Source organism: Medicago truncatula, chromosome 4, assembly GCF_003473485.1.
Source record: "Medicago truncatula cultivar Jemalong A17 chromosome 4, MtrunA17r5.0-ANR, whole genome shotgun sequence".
Lineage (NCBI taxonomy): Eukaryota > Viridiplantae > Streptophyta > Magnoliopsida > Fabales > Fabaceae > Medicago > Medicago truncatula.
In genome coordinates, this window is record NC_053045.1 from 57744802 (window position 1) to 57764291 (window position 19490).

At 31.4% G+C, this 19490-nt stretch overlaps 2 protein-coding genes and 1 pseudogene across 3 annotated transcripts; 2 read left to right on the plus strand and 1 right to left on the minus strand.

The window, feature by feature from the left end:
* Positions 1–484: 484 nt before the first annotated feature.
* LOC120579992 (putative F-box/FBD/LRR-repeat protein At1g78760) lies at positions 485–2758 on the plus strand. The gene is made up of 4 exons (XM_039832825.1): positions 485–582; positions 890–2148; positions 2226–2411; positions 2558–2758. Exons 2-4 carry the CDS (start codon positions 892–894, stop codon positions 2756–2758), a joined length of 1644 nt encoding a protein of 547 aa, XP_039688759.1. The 5' UTR covers positions 485–582; positions 890–891.
* A 2270-nt stretch (positions 2759–5028) lies between these two features.
* On the minus strand, positions 5029–10971 carry LOC11422282 (mitochondrial thiamine diphosphate carrier 2). The gene is made up of 8 exons (XM_003609614.4): positions 10811–10971; positions 10484–10694; positions 10288–10410; positions 10075–10186; positions 9479–9606; positions 6436–6588; positions 5677–5817; positions 5029–5549 (listed from the first exon to the last, which is right to left on the minus strand). Exons 2-8 carry the CDS (start codon positions 10598–10600, stop codon positions 5334–5336), a joined length of 990 nt encoding a protein of 329 aa, XP_003609662.2. The 5' UTR covers positions 10601–10694; positions 10811–10971; the 3' UTR covers positions 5029–5333.
* Positions 10972–14508: 3537 nt separating this feature from the next.
* LOC11427881 (protein SRC2-like) lies at positions 14509–15626 on the plus strand (annotated as a pseudogene). The gene has a single exon (XR_003011209.2). The product of XR_003011209.2 is annotated as a protein SRC2-like (transcript).
* Positions 15627–19490: the final 3864 nt, after the last annotated feature.

The window sequence follows — 19490 nt, forward strand, 5'->3', positions numbered from 1 at the left end:
ACTGACTCTTTTTTAAATATTAAAAAACTAATTAGTTCATGTGTTACCTCATTGTTTTAAAAAAAAACAAAAAATTGAGAAAAGTTAACCTACAAACTTTTCATATCAGAGTCAAAATAGATTTTGGTGATGAAATAATTTTTCTAAAAATCTTAAACAAACACTTGAAAATGATAAAAATGATTTTTTTTTTTTATAAAAAAATAGATTTTTTTTTTATAAAAATCTAAAACAAATGCAGCCTTATTATTCCAAGAATTTATTCCAATTTACTAGAAATACATGAATCTCGTGTGGGGGTGAACTCGTATTGAAATAGGACATGGTAAAAGTGTGGGTGAAAAATCAATGTATATAGTATTTATGTTAAGAAGAATCTATAAAATATTAAATGACAAAAAGGATAAAATTTAATTTTTTTATAATTTACGAGGGCAAAAGTTCATATATATATTGGGGTATAAGGTAAAATTTGCGTGAATAAAACAAAGCGAACTTAAATCCCTAAAAAAATCGGCGTTGCATCAATGTGTGAAAGAAAATGAAAAGAGGAACGACAACGAAAGATTAGAAGATTTTGAGGTATGTTTAATTGATACTTTGTTGATTGAATTTAGTTGTTTTATCTAATTATATGCTTGCAAAATAGTTGAATAAATTTCGGTAGCATCTCAATTTTGCGCCTCTTCAATCCCCCTAATAAACCACTTCGATTTGACACATAAACATGTAGTTACGTTCAACCACTTCAATTTTCTTAAATTATTATATGTGTATACAACATCTTGGTCGTGTTTGTTTCGGTGCTTTATAGTATTATTCTCCTTTGTCGCACATTTATGAGTAGTTTAACATAGTTTCTCAGTTGTTTTTGTTGTTTTCACCACAGAAATGGAGCAGGAGGAGGACCGATTATCGAATCTACCGATAATCATTCTTCATCACATTTTGTCGAGTTTGCCAGAGAAAGATGTGGCTAGGACAAGTGTTTTGTCCAAAACTTGGGCAAATACACGGTTTACTTTTTCTAAATTATCCTTTTCTGATGTTAAATTCAGAGGTTGGATTCCCCAATCAAAGGATGATTTTGAAAGGAAGAGAAAAAAGTTTATTGATTATGTGACGAGAACATTGTCAAGGTTTTGTGATCGAGGATTGACTATCAAAGAATGTAAGATTACATTGAACCATTTTGAGCTTCATTGCATGTCAAAGGATGTTAATTTTTGGTTGAAATCGACAAGTGAAAGTGGTGTTGAAGTACTAGAACTTTGTTTGCCCAGTGGTCCCAACCATGACGAGGAAGGTCATGACGAATGCTATGTATTACCGATGGGTGTAATTGAAGCAAAATCACTTACCAAGTTGGTATTGATGGGGGGAATCAGAATTGATCAAGCATTCATGCATCAGTCAATTAAGTTTTTTTCGTTGATAGTATTGTCATTGTGGGAAGTCCTTTTGGGAAATGAGCATGCAATTGAACATCTCATTTCTTGTTGTCCTTTGATTGAACATATAACTTTGAATCGTTGTTTGGTGTTGAGCCTTGGAGGCGGCACAAAACTCATGAAGTGTTTGAGCATGCTTGGTCTACCAAAGCTCAAGACAGTTGATGTTCAAGGAATACAAGAGGTTTATGTCGATGCCCCATGTCTTGAGAATCTATACTATTGTCATGATGTTTTGGACGCACCATTTAAGATTCATTTTGATAGCTGCAGAAATTTGAAAGTGGTATACTTGTCTAATTTGAAGGGTAATACTATAACAAATGAATGGTTTCTTGATTTGTTTTTGAAATTCCCTTTCCTTGAGATATTGAAATTTGCCAATTGCACAATGTCTGAGACGATTAATATTTCAAGTGTTCAACTTAAGGTGTTGGAGTTATCTCATTGCCTTAACTTGAAGGAGGTTAACATTGATGCTCCAAATCTATTGTCATGTACATACACAATTGGCGTTGTTGATGGTTTAGAACCTGTTATGTCTTTTGTAAGAAGTTCTAGTAAACTGGAAGTTGATGTTGAGATCTACATTCATTATATGGAACTTGGTTACCTGAAAGAATTTCTCCAAAACATTAAACCTGAAAATGTTTTGGCATCACTATCACTATCTCTATTCATCTACGGGAGAGTAGAGGTGAGTATGAATTCGCTACTTATTTCATTCATTCATTCAGTTTACATATTTACACATTTAACTTGTACATTGTGTAGGATGGACGGAACCCAGTCTTTCAAGTTTCATCCCCTCCACCAAGCATTAAACACTTGCATCTACGCTATTTTCCAAAACATTATACTTTGTTTTCGTCTCTTCTAAGTATCATACTTTCAAAATGTTGCTCTACAACTATATCTATGAGCTTGCATCCTTGTTGCAGCAAAGAATTCCTTAAGTATGCATTGTTATTTTCTTTTGCCAAAATCATTGCATCTATATTGATTTATTTTTACAAAAAAAAAAAAAAATGTTGTAGAGATCAATATAAATTTTTTGTGGAGCTTCTGAGTTATAACTATATTTTGTTAATTGTCCAAAACTACAGTTTTTCTACGAGACACTAATGAGAAGAAAAGACGACGATTGCGTTTGCGGTTCTAGTGATACCAAGTGTTGGTGGCATGGCTTGAAGGATTTGAAAGTCTCAACTTCAAAGAAAATTGATGAGAATGTTGATTTTAAGACTTGGTTAGAATCGTGGACAGAAATTCCCAATGAGGACATTATCTTTAGACTAAAATTTTAATGTTATTACAACTTTAAAAGAGGGTGCATCCTTTTTTGTTGATTTGTGAGGCCAAGAAAATCTCTTGGATGCGAACCTATAAACTGTATGAATTTATCGCCATTAAATGGCCTTATTGACGATCTTTCCTTCCAATAAAAACGTATTAGTTTATTTCTTGGTATTTTAGTTCTAGATAAAGTTAGGTTGTTGATTCAAAATTAGAACGTGTCCTACTCTATATCTATAATCATATGGCATTGGCAACCGATGCTTTGTCTAATGTGAAATAAGTAAAAATTATGTTTTCTACCATTGAATCTAGGTTGCGTATAATTTGGACTTGTGAAAAAATTGGTCCAATGGATTAGATACAAAGCTGTGTACTTGTTGGCCAGGTTGCAATGTAACCCGCACCTATGTAAACTTGGCTGTACTGGATTATCTTGTTTTTGCAATTTAAAGAATTAATGTGCAGGTGTTGGTCATCGTACACGACTTTTTTTGTCACATATCAATAGTCTAATTCCCCGTTTTCTATTTTGGGTTAAATACTTTTTTCCTTTAAATATATTAACTTTTTGTTTTAATTTTTTAAAAAAATTCTTCGACTTTTAGTCGTTATAGAATTTTCAATCATCACTTTTTGTACATATTTTTAAGTCAACTTGTGTGACTTTTATATTTTTTAATGAAATTGTGCATAAATGTGTAAAATACTATAAACATCCCTAAAAAATTTAATTTTTTTTAACAAAAACATGAATTAAATATGAATTTTTAACCGCAAAAAATATAAAAATTCTTAATTAATTAATGTTTTGCTAAAAATTTCTAATTTTTTTTTTAGAAATTCTTATAATATTATGAACTTTTCTGCAAAATTTTATTCAAAAATATGACTTCTACACATTAGTTTAATTAAAATGTGACCAAAAATGAATATGAAAAACTTTTGGGAGACTAAAAGTTGAAGAATTTTTTTAAATAAACTAAAACAAAAAATTAACATATTTATAGAGATAAAAAACATTTTTTTCCACGTTTCTTTAACTCCGGTGTTTCCCTTAAAAAAACTCCAGCGTTGGTTCAATTCACTTTAAAAATTTAACGATCCAATGTCATAGAACCCTCTTTTTACATGTTTAATTTTGTTATATTCCTTTTCAATAAAATATTTTTTATATAAAATTACTGAATATATAACCTCTTTTTACTTGAAAGAAGTGATTTTATTTTATCAGTAGTATTATTACTTTAAAATGATTATGGAATGACAGTACAGTGCTTTCTATGTACTGATACTATAGTGTTTTCTATGTACCGTGAAGAGTGTACTATTTAACCTGAAGAAACCTCCAGTACCAAGTAGCTCTGATTGGTCCAGCATGAACCAAAACTTCAATTGGTCCAACCTAAACGGCACCTTGAATCTATATGTATTATTCAATGATTTTTTTTCTAAAAGAATGCAAAATATGTCTCACTTGTATTATAGAATCAGTCAACAACTAATATTTAGAATATGAAATTTGATAAACATCATTCTATGCATTTGTAGTCCGTGTCCCTCAAACAACTTTAATCATTTCACAATACTCACCTACTACTTCATTTTTTCATAAGCGTCTTTTATTTTAGATATCATTATAAGTTTCATTGCCGAAAATGTAGTTGTTATTGCGAGTACTATGTTTCACATTTTGTTTTTCTCTTTCAATTATCAGCATTGGCCTACGATATTATTTTGAAGCACCGTCATCAACTGAAATGTATAATGATTTTTGTTTTCTTTTCGCACAGAATCATGAAATTTCCGAAATATTTGATCATCAAGTTCAACTTTTCTAGCCACGATGTTCTAGCCCAAAGAGATCTTTTATATAAAAATACTACCTCTGTCTCTAATTATATAACCCTCTTGAAAAAACAACGGGAATTAAAAAATTTGATAATGGTAATAAATTTGTTCAAAAATACTATTGTTTTTACAATTTTATCCTTGAAGAGAGAGTTATTTTATATTTTCAATGTAGTATTTAATGTTGAGTGAAGAAAAAGATGTAGAATAAATAGGGGTATGTTGGTAAAGAATTAATGAATGTACTTTTGCATACACACTCCATGGAATGGAAATTTCTCTGTAAAAAAATATAGTTCAAATTTCATTCTTTGGTTAAAATGTTCGTCGCTACAGTTTCTAGGAATATATATACATCCGCTATATATTAGATTAAATTTTGGCAACTACGAATCGACTATACATTTGAATCAACACAGGTTGTTGCATGAAGTAGAAAGACGTGGGATTTACATCATTTTGATTTTGACAAGGTTGGAAATCAATATCACAATAAATACAAAACAAACACCTAAAAACGAGCAAATGCACCATTCAAAATCCATGAATCAAAAGGTAAAATAAATCTCAACATTCTTGACCGTCTTCCATCTTAAGGAAGTACAATCTTATCAACTACCACTAATCAAAATAAATTTAGCATGTTCCTCATGTTTTCTTCCTACCCTATGAAGAAATCAATTTCTATTTCAAAAAAGAATATTTAAAAAATCATCGAAATGAGGAAAAATAATATCAATTCAAGGACTCTAGCCAATCTGACACTGTTTCATATGCTACAAATGTCACTGCACCGGCAGGTGCAGCTTTAATAGTTGATGGAATTATCCCCTTGTATAGTCCAGCCCAACCCTCTGACCGAAATATCCGTTGCACGGCATCGTACATATTACTGTATGCTCGATGCTCAACTCGAGCTCCGTATCTGGGATGCCTTTGAAGTCCTTCGATCTATATAGTAAACAAACAATGAAGACCCATTTTTACATTGATAGGGATAGAATAGCTTTCTTTAATATCCTTGTTTTAGAAGACATAAAAAGACACTATAAAATCAAGTCTAACATCACTGTTTTACCTGAAACCTTTTCTTGACAACATCAAGAGGATGACAAACAAGTTTGGCACATGTTCCAGCCGCCAATCCACAAATGAAAAGCTGAAAACTAGAAATATTATCTTCTCCGGTGGTATTGGAAAATCTATTATGGTTCCAAGCCTACAATTTCAAATAATACGGATTAGATAAACTGGTCAAAGAGAATTGTACATTGTAAAGTCAAACTGAAACAAAATGTTCATCGTGTGTATGTTGTAATCCAATTTCATACTTCACATAAGTTATAAACAAAATTATGGTTTCAATACAAATTTTAATTTTAGTTATGAGTCAGAATGAAAACATAACAAATTAACAATAGGTATGACCGTATGAGGCATGACCATGAATAACTTATTAAATTAAAAAAATTAACAAAAAAACTCTTGTTTATCTACATGGTTAATGCAAAATGAGAAGCAAGTGCAAGCTTAGTTATTGCCATGTAAAGCCAATAGCAATCTATGTACAGAGTTCAACGGCTTCAGCCTAATAAATTGCATGATGCATTCTGAGAAAATCAAATTCTTCTAGCATATGCCAACATTTAAAATGATGACACATACAAAGCAAAAGAAGCAAGGATATCCTACCATGTAAAATCTTAAGACAGTCTAGTCTACCATAAAAACTTACTAGAGTTGCACAATGAACAAAGCACAACATCCATTGCATGCAGGACATAATTATGTCCAACTAATAATAATGAGATATTAAATAGAGAGGCTGAAATTTTACCGAGGCCCAACGCTTAAATGTATCATAGGTTCCAAATTGTAGTCCTGCATAAGGTATAATCTCAACTAGAGTTGGAGACAATCCAGCATACATGCCTTGAAATCCTCGAGTCTGGATGATATCGACGAATGCTGACCTCATGTTAGGATATACCTAAATGATGGCAAAATATGTGCAAAACTTTGTTACAAACAAATTAGTTTGAAAATGACCAAAACAAGATTAGTATTTCCACACAACGCAAAACAGAAGAGCTTAAATGGCACATGCACAAGCAGAGTTCACTGTTTAATTGATAACAGACTCATAATTTCCTATATAACTCAGGACCACCATGATGTTTCTGTTCAGTAATAGCAATCCTTAAAGAGGCAGGCAACATAGGCTTGCCAGTAGCAAAGGATCAATATTTAACAATACAACAATCATGGTATGCTAATGCTCAGTCCATTCGCCATCTAAGCTCCAGGGGACCTTATTAGTAAAGAATTAAAGATATTTAAGAATACTCGTCTATGAGTTGTGGTCTACTGCCATCATGAATCTGTCAACATGTGGCTTATATGTTGTAGTTTGTGAGGGCAACTGCTACTACTCATCTATGAGATTTTCATTAGATTAAAATATAAACTGCTATAGTGCCCTCATCAATCATCATCTATCTTGAGTTCCCAACACTTACTCTTTAATTAAGAATTTGTGCAAAGAATACTACCAAGGCAAATACTATATTTGTATTTTTATGGGAATCGACTAATATGTTAAATGTTGCATTTTTTAGTATACTAATTGATTTTGTTGTTTAACAAGATATATTGTATTTATTGGTTTCATCGGTCAATGAAGTTTGACTTTATCACAAATGGTTATGTTTAACAATTGCATTCAATTAACAGCTGACAATGGCATTTCAATATATTTGGTTGTGGAAACATGATTTTCACAAAACTTGAAATTCCAACCCGCAGTGATAGCCTAGACACAAATGGTATCAAGATAGGGAGCTCAATTGCTGAAATGGGGTAACTATCACAAGTGTGAACATTGCAACTGGTGATGATTGCATTGCTATGATCTCTGGTACTGGGAATGTATGGATTTCCAATGTTTTGTGTGGTCCTTGTCGTGGATTTAGTGTCGGAAGCCTTGTTAATAGTGATGGGGAAGATGTTGAAAACATAGATATGAGGAATTACACCCTGAGTTGTAGAAGCAATGGTCTTAGGACTAAAACATGGGCTTCTCCATTGAGCAAAACTTGTAAGGTTTCTAATTTTGTCTATGAAGATATTATGATGAATAATGTGTATAAACTCATTGTTATTGATCAAGAATATTGTCCAAACAGCGCTTGCAATAATCAGGTTAGTACTTTTAACCCTCATTCTAATTATAATATTAAACCCAACTTACATTTTAATGCCAATTTGATTTAGTGGGTTTAATATTAGAATTGGAATGTGGCTAAGTACTAATCTTAAAGGTGCAGGCACAATTCAGACAATACTCTTGATCGATAACAACAAAATTAACCACTTTATTCATCACAATATCTTCAGAGAAAAAATTAGAAGCCTTCAAAGTTTAGCTCAATGGAGAAGCATGTGTTTTAATCCTAAGACCGTTATTTGTGCAACTGAATGTGCAATTCCTCATATCTATGTTTTCAACATCTTCCCCATCATTCTTACCAAGGCTTTCAACACCGATTCCATGACCAAGACCACAAAGAACATATGAAATCCAAACATTCTTAGTACTAGAGATCATAGCAATGCAGTCATCACCCGCTGCAACGTTCACACTTGTGATAGTTACCATTTGAACCCCTATTTTGATACCATCTATGTTTGGGGTACCACCAACACCTGGAATTTCCAGTTTTGTAAAAATCAGGTTTTCACACTCAAATATATTGAAATGTCCTTGTTTGCTGTCAACTGAACGGCATTGTTGAACACAACAATTTGTGACAGTCAAATTTCATCGACAGATGAAACCAATAATACAAAAGATATTATAATCGCATACCAATATATCTTGCTAAACAAAAAAAAAAAATAGTATACCAAAAAATGCAACATTTAACATATTGCTATACTCCCATGAGAAAAAACATATTGTTAGAAGGACATTCAAATATATTATTTGCCTTTCTTTGCACAAAATGTTAATTAATGAGTAACCGTGGGAACCTAAATTTGTAGATGATTAACGAGGAACTGGAATTATTTATAATAATTCGTGTCCATTAGAAATATTTCTAATGGAACATCCCATAGATAAGTAGTGGCAGTTACCCTCACTAACTATAACATGTACCCACCGCTGGACAACAAGTTCAGTGATAACAGTTACCCACACCCACGTGTGTAGACGAGTATTCTAAAATATTGATTCTTAACTTTTAAATATGTTGATTCTTTGTCACAAATGGTTATTAAATACATTTTACCGACCTTCACGTTAACTAGGAGGACAATCAAATATATATTTTATATCCATCACTGGATTACAGGTTCAGTGATAGCACTTCCCACATCTCATAGACGAGTATTCTAAAATATATTGATTCTTTGTCACGAATGGTTATTAAATACATTTTACTAAACTACACGTTAACTAGGAGGACAATCAAATATATATTTTATTGCTTTAAAGTTGAATGTCTGGCTTGAGTAAGATCATATTTGTCTTCTTTAAAGTGTATGGTGCACTCCAAAAGAATGTGATGCTCTAGAAAACACAACTCACATGATATGACCGGATCTAAAAAACTATATTGGCTAATAAGCCAAGAAACCAAAGGGGAACACTCACCCGAGAAAATAATGACGTTGACATAAAACACTGAAGCACGAAGATTGAGATGTAGTCGGCCATACTAATGGTGGGGAAAAAACTTAAAGTTGTATGAACTGGGAGGTCTATGAAGCATCACATAATAACAGCCATTAATTGGTTTCAATGACCTTCAAAACATTTAATCACACAAATTTACTTTGAAACTATATTACAGCCTTAAATTTATCAATGCTTATACCTTTGGCTCGCCTTGAGAAGCTAATATGGTTCTGAGAAGATCAAAAGGATATGAACCAACAGTAGCTGCACACCCGGCTAGCGCACCACTGACATAGGATAGATAAGGGCTCAAATTAGTGTGATTCTCTGCAGAAACAAATAGCAACCTATGAACAAGCATAAATCTAGAATAATAGAATATATATATTAATTTCCTGGTATGTAACTATATTTCTAGAGCATGATGTGTACCTAAGCGTATATTTTGGCAGCAAGTGTATATGAACCAATCCATTAACTTCAGATCACACTCTCAGGTCTCAACCAGTGCAAAAAAGCCTTGTGCAAACAGAGGGTCTCTTTGGATTGACTTATTGAGTTTAACTACTGGATTAAGCACTTGTAAGGCTATTTGGGAGAACTTATGGAAACATTTTGCATTTATTTGATCTTTTGTTATACAAATAGCCTATGCATAAGCACTTATATGATAAGCATGTAACTATTATAATGAATTTGAAAACCATATGGGCCTAACTTCTATGATTTAAAACTAGTGTCTGGCTAATGAAGCAAACACGTTGGAATGAAACACTGAATAACACAATAGAATACCTGACTTAGAAGAACCAGATGCAAAAGTCTTCAACTTGTGTAAAACTGTAAATTGAATGGCTGTATATGGCATAACCATGAGCAACGCCGGTACATTGCCTCGCCAAAATCCCTGTAAATATGTCACAGAAAAAGTAGCCTTTTGTAAATAAACAAACTTGTTCAGGTTAGAAAAAAGGGTTGCTTAATTTGTACTACTACTACTGCTACTACCTTTAAACCTTCTTCTCTAAGAATATCTTTGGTAGCTTGAAGCATACCAGTATATTTCGATGGCGCGGAGGAGACCAAATCTTTTTGCAGTAAAGCCCATGAAGATGTTGGTTCAAGTTGAACCTGTAATTGTGAATGTTAATAACATGAACATAACAAGAATGAAACAATGAACAAGGTAAAAATAAAAACGTACCTGAAATCTAATCTTAATAACATCAAGAGGTGATGTTACAGTACGAGAAATTCCACCAGAAATTGCCCCAGCAGAAGAATCAATGATGGCACGATTCAGTTGGCTGGGTTCCTCCATTGCCACAATAAAAAAATTAAAAAATGAAAAAAACCTAACTTTTTCCCTTTTCGGACTATTGTAACACGAAATCAAACTTGCATTTCCTTTACCCCTGTTAATTAATAAGTAAACAGAGTATAATAGTGTGATTAATTGATATTAGGGTTTGGATTTAATTAATTAATGTAAAGGGTAAAAACTAGGAGAACGAAAAGATGGAATTTTTACCTGTAAGAGAAGAAGATGAAGGAGGCAACAGAGAAGAGAAGGGAGACAAGAATTGAAGAAAGAAGAAAACAAAAGGACCAAGGTCCTTTGATTTGGTTTTATTATGTCGTGTTATTATTATTCAGATTTAGTTTCCTTTTTTGACAAATTTGCTGGGATTTTGACTCGGATGTTTAACAAAGGTTTTTTTTTATTCAAAAAAAAAAAAAAAAAAAAAAAAAAAAAAAAAAAAAGGTTTTAATTGGGCGGAGAGATTCTAGCCAGGGAATAATTGTTGCTTTTTCTTTTGTAGCTCTTCGTGGTGTTCACAGAGTCACATATAAATAGAGGTGACGTTTAACATACACAATACAAAACTCAACTTTTCATTTCAACATTGATATATTAGTATTTTATTGAGTAAATTACACTCCCTTCCTCTCCTCTCAAAGATCTCTTCTTATGTTAAAATATATATTCCACTCCTTTAAAAAGTAAGATTTATACTTCCCAGTATGGGATTTCCTGCTGTAATATTTACATGCAGTTGTACGTTGTAGTTGTTCTACACCGTCTGATCTGAAGTGAAACGTTAAGATCTGACATTGTGTGAAATTGTTGAAATTTGTGCTGTAAATTGGAACCGTCAGATCATGGATTGATGGCTGAGATTTGCTACTGCGGCAAACTATGTGAATTTGCTACAGCAACAAATCCTGATCCATACTCCCCCTCCCCTATAAAATACTTGAATTACAACCCCCTCCCTTAATAATTAAATATGAACAACATTTTAATCTATTTTAACATTTTTTTAATATATATTAATTTTGAATCACCATTTAAAAAATATAAATTCGTTTATTTATATCTAAATATCAATGACAATTAAATTTAAATATTTTGTAATTAATTTTATAATTTAGAGTATAAATTTCGCTTTTAAATAACCATACTTATTCGACTTTAGTAATTTTTCACATATTTTAATTTTATTTTGGGTTGTTTCATATTTTATAATAGGGTTTAAAACTATATGTTAATGAAATTGTGAATAAAAAATAGAGAAAGATATATATTCAAAATTTGATTATATTAAAATGAATCCGCAATGTTATTTTTCTTTAAAGTGTGCTGAATTATTTTTTTGTTAGATTATTAGAAGAAGAAAAAATTATTGAGGGACTAAAGCGTAGATTTTAACTTAAGAGAGGAGAGGAATGTAATTGAAACTTCCCTCAAGGAGGGGAGTGAAATATTTTCTAATATGTTTTGAATAAGAGGGGAGGGAAGTGTATATTTTAAAATAAGAGGGAGGGGGATGTAATTCAAGCATTTTTGAAGGGAGGGGAGTGTGATTTACTCTATTTTATTCAAGGCAAAATTACACAATTAGTCCCTTAACTTTATTTTAGGTAACACTTTCGTCCTTTATCTTTTTTTTGTCACGATTTAGTCCTTTATGTTATAAAATGACAATATCTTATCATTTTTTATGAGATGTTTTTCAAAGAAATTTGATTTTATATGCGTGTATGATGAAGATTTACGTTTGCCTATGAGTTTGATGATTTTTTTTTGGAGTTTTTGATTATTTTTTCATAAAAAAGGATAACTATGTTGTTATTTTATAACATAAAGGACTAAATCGTGACAAAAAAAAGATAAAGGACGAAAGTGTTACCTAAAATAAAGTTAAGGGACTAATTGTGTAATTTTGCCTTTATTCAATGGCTAGGATTAGAGAAGGGTTACCTCTTTAATAGGTTTATGTGATGCAATGTGTGTATTTGCAATGTTACCCCAAATTATATGTAATTATATTTATAGATTAATTTTAATTAAAAATGTGATAAATTATTTTAATTTTTTTTGAGCAGATAAATTGTTTTGAGTATTGCTATTTCACACGACTTTACAACGCACGACAAATACACGACTTGTGTAAAAGTCACGCACACTCCTTTTTATTCTTAATGATTTTGTATAAAAAAAAAAAAAAGCAACTCAAATCACTCCCACGTTTACAGCGCCAAATGCAATTTCACCGCCACTAATTGATTGATCTCACCACCAATTCTACAGACCTTTGTCGTTTCGTCGCCGTTGTTGTCTGCTCTACCATCGCCGCTTTTGTATTCACCGCCACGGTTCTCGCCGCACAACTATAACTACATATCGTCGCTGCATCTCCATCCTCAAACATCACTTTACTTTGATTCCCCTGTTTCAACATTCAATTCCACAAGTAAGTAAGAATAGTTTGGTTTGTTATTATTTTAATCTAGTTAGATATTTAGAAATCATGTTATATCCACTTGTTAATTTAGTTGATTAATTTAAGTTTGTGTTTCGTAAAATTTGCTGCATTAGTGGAAACGGGATCTACTTTTTCTGTCCAAGAGGAGGTTGATCACATAAATGAAAACAATGATGAAAATTTAGAAGCAAATATTGTTCAATCAGATGATGAACCTAGGATTGGGATGACATTTAGTTCTGAAGAAGAAGTTACCAATTATAACCCTTTTTCTTGATTTCATCTGCTGCGATCCGAAACAGTAAACACAATATTTGGCGGATTAAAGTTTGGATTGGGAACGTTGAGCACGGTGTGGTTCTCGAAAAGAGAACACTATTTTTTTTTTGTTTTTTTTCTTAAAGTTAATAAGCCAAACAATTTTTATTTTTTTTTGAATTTAAAAAAATTAAACATTAATTTGTTGCCATATCATAACTCGTGTGATTTACACGACTGTTTATGTCGTGCACACCAGCATTTCCCTTATAATAGAGATAGAGATTTGCCACAATTTAAAGGAAAATGTTAACTAATGCACCAAACACTGGTTAAAGACTTTAAATGATAACTTTTTGTGATTTTTTTTTTTTTTGTTACAACTTTTTGTGAAAATTTGTGTAATAAAGTATATTAGAAATTGAAAATTTTGACATTTTTATGGAATAATTACTTAATTTAAAATGCTTAAATAGTGTTTCAGAAGCACTTGTTAATTAGTGCCTCCGGCCCCGGACACTTTTAAGCATTTTAAATTAAAACAACACATCAAATAAACCGTTATTCATTTTAAATTTGATATATACTTCCAGGGTTATGCTAACAAGTGTCATGATAATTGAAATAAGTGATAAATTAAAGATAAAAAAAAATCAATTTCTAAAGTTTAAAGGTGTTAAATGTTCTATTTTTGTTAGCATTTCCTATAATTCTAATCATTATTGTTCAGGATTAGCTCAAATGTCAGAAATTCTCTCATACACAACTAATTAGTGCTATGGTCCGAACACAATGAACCAAACAAATGCCAAATTATAGAAAAAGCTCAAACACAACAAATGCTACACCTTCAACGGTGCACCGCCTGTCCTGGATTACTAACTTGAAAGTTATTGTACTGTGCTCATCCAAGAGTTGTTTTTCTAATTAATTCCTCTCATGATAAACTTGTAAAAACAATTCCAACTGACAACATTTTTTGAGATGAAAGCAATATAATATATTTGATTTTTTTTTTATATAATAGATATTTCAAAGTCATTAAAACATCTTCAAACTAACTTTTTTTATTTGGTCAAGAAACTAACTTTAATTCTAGAAATTGAAATTGAAAGTAACAAACTGACACCAAAGAAAAACAGAAACACGCTAATATCAACAGCGGGAATCTTCCTGTGTCGATTATTTCTCCATCGGTTCTTGACGTCAATTAACTCATATTTACTTCCTCAAACAACCATATAATAACAAAAACACGCAAATCAATTCGTATTTATATCACTAAACTGCACCAATTAAAATCCATAGTAATAATTAACAACGTAGGTAACCCCATAATGGAATACAAGACTTTAGAACTCAACCTCTCATCAGCAAAAGATCTCAACAACGTTAACCTCTTCTACAAAATGGATGTTTACGCCGTTGTTTCAATCTTCGGCGATCCTCTTCACAAGCAAAAGACTAAAACACCCCTTGATAGAGAAGCTGGCACTAACCCCACGTGGAATTTTTCCGTAAAATTCACGTTCAACGAATTGCTAGCTCGCCAGAATCGTTTGACGCTCAAAATCACGCTTCGTTGTTTGCGCAACCTAGTCGATAAAAACATCGGTAGCGTCAAAATTCCACTCAGGGAGCTTGTTCATGACCATACCGGCGACGGAGAATTATTCCAACATGTTAGTTATCAGGTTAGAAAACCCTCTGGGAAACCAAAAGGTTCCTTCAATTTTTCCTACAAATTTAATCCTCCAATGAAGGAACATGCTACAGGTTATCCTTCTCCGGCGGTGGGGTCCACATCTGCGCCTCACACCGTCGCAAATCTATCTCCTCAACCGCAATATCCTGCCGGATATGTGTACCCTCCGCCTCCACCGTATCATCAACCGCCTCAAATGGGTTACGGTTACCCGCAGCAAATGGAATATGGTTACCCGCCACAAAACGCTTATGGTTACCCGCCACAAAACAATTACGGTTATCCTCAACAAAACGGTTACGGGGTACCCGGCTCAACAGGCATATTCGTATGAGAAACCTGCAAAGAAGAGTAATGTTGGAATAGGAGTGGGAGCTGGATTGGTTGCCGGAGCACTCTTGGTGGACTTTTGATTGGGGATATATATGATATTTCATGCTGATGAATTTTAGTTTTAAATATTTTTATTTTTATTTTCTTTCTATTAACATTTTATTTTAGGACCTCATATACGTTTACCTTTTGGGTTTTTGATCTATACGTATTTGTTCATCTGTTCAAGTCATAATATGACATTGCAATGAAAATAAATGGTACTATATGTTTGCAAGCAATGACATTTTCAATTCAACTTCTGTATGATGGCATGGAGAAATGCAAGAGAACTCCTGATACATTTTCCAAGATTTTTTTAGGCAAATTATATGGTCCATTCAAAAATTTGACTGTATTAGTACATAAAATCTTTCAAGTAACAGTTAAATGAGTTATATTTTGAAGACAAAAATTATTTTCCATCACATAATTATAATAATTAAATCTTACTTACGAAAAACACATTTCATTATTTATAAAAATCGTACTAAATTATTTTTTATTTTATCTTAAAAAATAATCAAAATTCTATATTATGAATTATAAAAATTTAGAAAAATTAAATTATATTATAAGATTTTGGAATAGTATAACAAAGTACGTGCCTTGAAATTTTGGACTATTTTGAAATTTTAATATATTGATGGACTAGTGTGATTACTTATTACATATCGAAAGACTAAAATGACAATTACCATTTTAGAATTGATTTGGTGGAAAGAATAAGAATATATGGGTGATAATCGAATTATAAAATAGGGGTTAGTTAGGTTGCGTCCAGTTAGGAATCTATAACTGTATAATTGAGATCATATAGTCTAAAGTTTAAAGTTGGTAATTTTAGTTATTACTTTACGAAATTTAAGAGTATGTTTTTTATGACCTTTTGATCTCGATCAGACGATCATGAATTACTTGACTGCATACAATCAATAATGGAACTAATTTAAATTCATAAATTGAGCCTATTAGTCGGTAAGACATATGATAACTTCTTTTTCCATCCTCTGTGATTCTTGAAAACTGTTTTCGCCTAGATTATATTTATGGTTAATAGTGTTTTTCATCCCTGTAATATAGGTCATTTATGGTTTTCGCCCCTACAAAATTTTCGGTTCGAATTACATCATAAAACTTTTTTTTTCTTCCACAAAACACACCTCCCCCATCCAACTCAGCAAATTCGCTTACCTGGCGCTGATTTGACATTTTTTTTTTAATTGGCCACGTGTAAAAAATATATCTCACATCAGATGATATTTTTAAAATATTTGAAAATAAATTTAAAAAAAAAAATCCAAAAACTTATAAAAATATTCAGTTTTTTTTTCCAAAAATTTAAAAAATCGAATATTAAATTTTACAAAATTCAAAAAAAATATTAAGATTTTTTGCGAAAAACAAAAAAATAGTCATATTTGTTTCCAAAAAATTTAAAAATCGAAAAAAAAAATAGAAAAAATCAGAAAATATAATCAGATTTATTTTATAATTAAAAATATTTTAAGAAATTCTGGAATTTAATTTTCAAAATAAAAAAAAGGCAAATTTTCAAAATTACAAATATAGAAAAAATTCAGATTTTTTATTCGAAAGTTTTATTCCACAATTTTAATAAAATATTGGGAAAAAAAATCATTTCGTTCCACAAATATAAGATTTATGATTTCTACCTCCTCTAAGGAAAAACTTAATTCTAGGAAAAATGGAATTTCCACGACTTTTTTAAAACCCTCTAAATTTATATCCAAATTTTTTTAAAAAATCTGACCTTTTTTTTTATTTTGAAAATTTACTTTTTTTGTATTTTGAAAATTAAATTCCAGAATTTTTCAAAATCTTTTTAATCGAAAAAAATCTTAATAGTTTTTTTTCTGAATTTTTTAAAAATTATTTTTCGATTTTTAAAATTTTTGGAAAAAAAACTGAATATTTTTATGATTTTTTTTTATTTTTTAAAATTTATTTTCTAATATTTTAAAAGTAAAATCTGATGTGAAAATATTTTTTTGCACGTGGCCAATTAAAAATAATAAAAAATGTCAAATCAATGCTACATAAGCGAATTTGCTAAGTTGGGTGGAGAGGGGTGTGTTTTGGAAGAAAAAAAAAAGTTTTTCAAGGATGCAAATCAAACAAAAATTTTACAGAGGCGAAAGCCGAAAATGACATATATTACAGGGATGAAAAACACTATTAACCCTTATCTTTATTGGTAAATTTGAAGGAGTGTGGTTTTTGAGAAAACAATGGAGAGGTAAAAGTAGCTCTCTTAATTAAGATAACTTGTTTCATATGCACGTATTTATTATTGGGCAAAGGAAGAAGATAGATACTTTTTTTCATCTATAACACAAAATAATACGGAACACTCATTATTTAAAAAATTAGAACACAGAACCCGCTACATTCATCACCCCGTATAAAGGCCAGAATCTACATATTGTTTTTGACACTTAAATTGGAAGACATTGTCTTTTCTCCTTTTTAATTTTGTTGTTTGTAACAAAGGAATATGACAAAAATTCCTTTTTTTTTTGAAGGAATGACAAAAATTCTTTTAAATAGTCTTATGCGAGAATTGATCCAACATTCTTTATGTTCAATACTTTAATCATAAAATCAATACATATTCCCCGATTAAATCAATTCTAAACAAAGTTAAGATAAACTCAAGTATTAAAAGAAAATTCTGCACCTTCTTATAAGCATATTTAGGCTTTCTTTTGTTTTTTTTAACTCAATCCTAATCGATGGAGAATAAGTTCATATACCTAGGCGGGGCTATCGTTTGCAAGTAAAATTTGGGGGAAAAGATGACCATTTTGGAAGCTGGTAATTAATTGGTTTAAGTCTAATAAATTATATGTTATCCGAATAACTTTATCGCAACCATGAGTAAAATAAAGATGATCGCAACCAAAAAATCAAAATAAGCAAAATCTTGTGAAGTTACATGAACTGGTTTTGGATATATTGGAAATCAAAATTATCTGAGGGCAATGCACATAAACTGGTTTTTTTTATGCCACTTCACTCTCTGCGTCATTATCCTCGTCTAATTTTCTTTGTTCTTTCCGTGAGTATTGTGGTTACTTCACCAGCAAACATCTAAAGAAGAATATTTCTACACGTAAAAACTATTGGGAAATGAGGTTTACGGGGATCATCCTTGAACAATCATAAAAATAAATAAGAAGGATACTGTTTTTAATTCAAAACCTTAAAATATAAATTTATGGATCTCTCATCTATAGGTGTTCCACATTCACTTTTTTATCCAATGTGAGATATATTACTTACGCTTGATATACCAACAATCTCCGCCTCAAGTGTGAGTTCATCTATTATGTAATATATCTCCCTTAAACGAAGTTTTTTCATCAACTTATACCGCCGTTAACAGCCACCACATCAACCGGACTCACCGTCAGAAAATCTTGGTCAAGAAGACTTTCGACACAAGTAGCTGGTCAAACCCTTCATCGAACTGCGACTCTGATACAATTGTTGGGACTTGCGAACAACTTTGATACAACTATTGGGACTTGCGGGGGTCCAAGAGATTGTCACTTTGGTCCTTGAACAATCATACAAGTAAGAGAGTACCATAGTTTAACCCAAAACCGCGACTCTGATACAACTGTTGATACATGCGGGGGGTCCAAGAGATCGTCACATTGATCCTTGAACAATCATACACATAAGAGAGACACCACGGTTTAACCCAAAACCGTAATGCATCAGTTTTATGGGCCCTCTCACTTTTAAAGTGTTCGACATTCACCTCTTCATTCAATGTGGGAAATATTGCTCACACTTGATATATCAACAAAGATAACTAATTTTATATGCATAATTTTTTTTAATCAAATGTAATTAATTGTTTTTGATATTGTAAAAAATAATGTAATCTCAAAGGTGTGATTCATGAAAACTTGTTCTATGAAAGTAAAGAACTCTTTGTCAAAACCAACAAGAATAAAAATGTGGAGTACTATATCGACGATCAACAACTGAACATTTCAAACAACTAGCAATAAAGTGTAAAACAAATTCACATGCAAAGCAAACACAATAAGATAAAGTTAGTAGATGAACAA

What these genes read in the sequence shown, in the direction of transcription:
- LOC120579992 (XM_039832825.1), top strand. Translation starts at nt 892, where the DNA reads ATGGAGCAGGAGGAGGACCGATTATCGAATCTACCGATAATCATTCTT. An exon ending in TCATCTACGGGAGAGTAGAG is followed by an intron (nt 2,149 to 2,225) that starts GTGAGTATGAAT and finishes TACATTGTGTAG; the next exon opens with GATGGACGGAACCCAGTCTT. An exon ending in GCAAAGAATTCCTTAAGTAT is followed by an intron (nt 2,412 to 2,557) that starts GCATTGTTATTT and finishes CCAAAACTACAG; the next exon opens with TTTTTCTACGAGACACTAAT.
- LOC11422282 (XM_003609614.4), bottom strand. Translation starts at nt 10,600, where the DNA reads ATGGAGGAACCCAGCCAACTGAATCGTGCCATCATTGATTCTTCTGCT. An exon ending in TTATTAAGATTAGATTTCAG is followed by an intron (nt 10,411 to 10,483) that starts GTACGTTTTTAT and finishes TCACAATTACAG; the next exon opens with GTTCAACTTGAACCAACATC. An exon ending in TTAGAGAAGAAGGTTTAAAG is followed by an intron (nt 10,187 to 10,287) that starts GTAGTAGCAGTA and finishes ACATATTTACAG; the next exon opens with GGATTTTGGCGAGGCAATGT.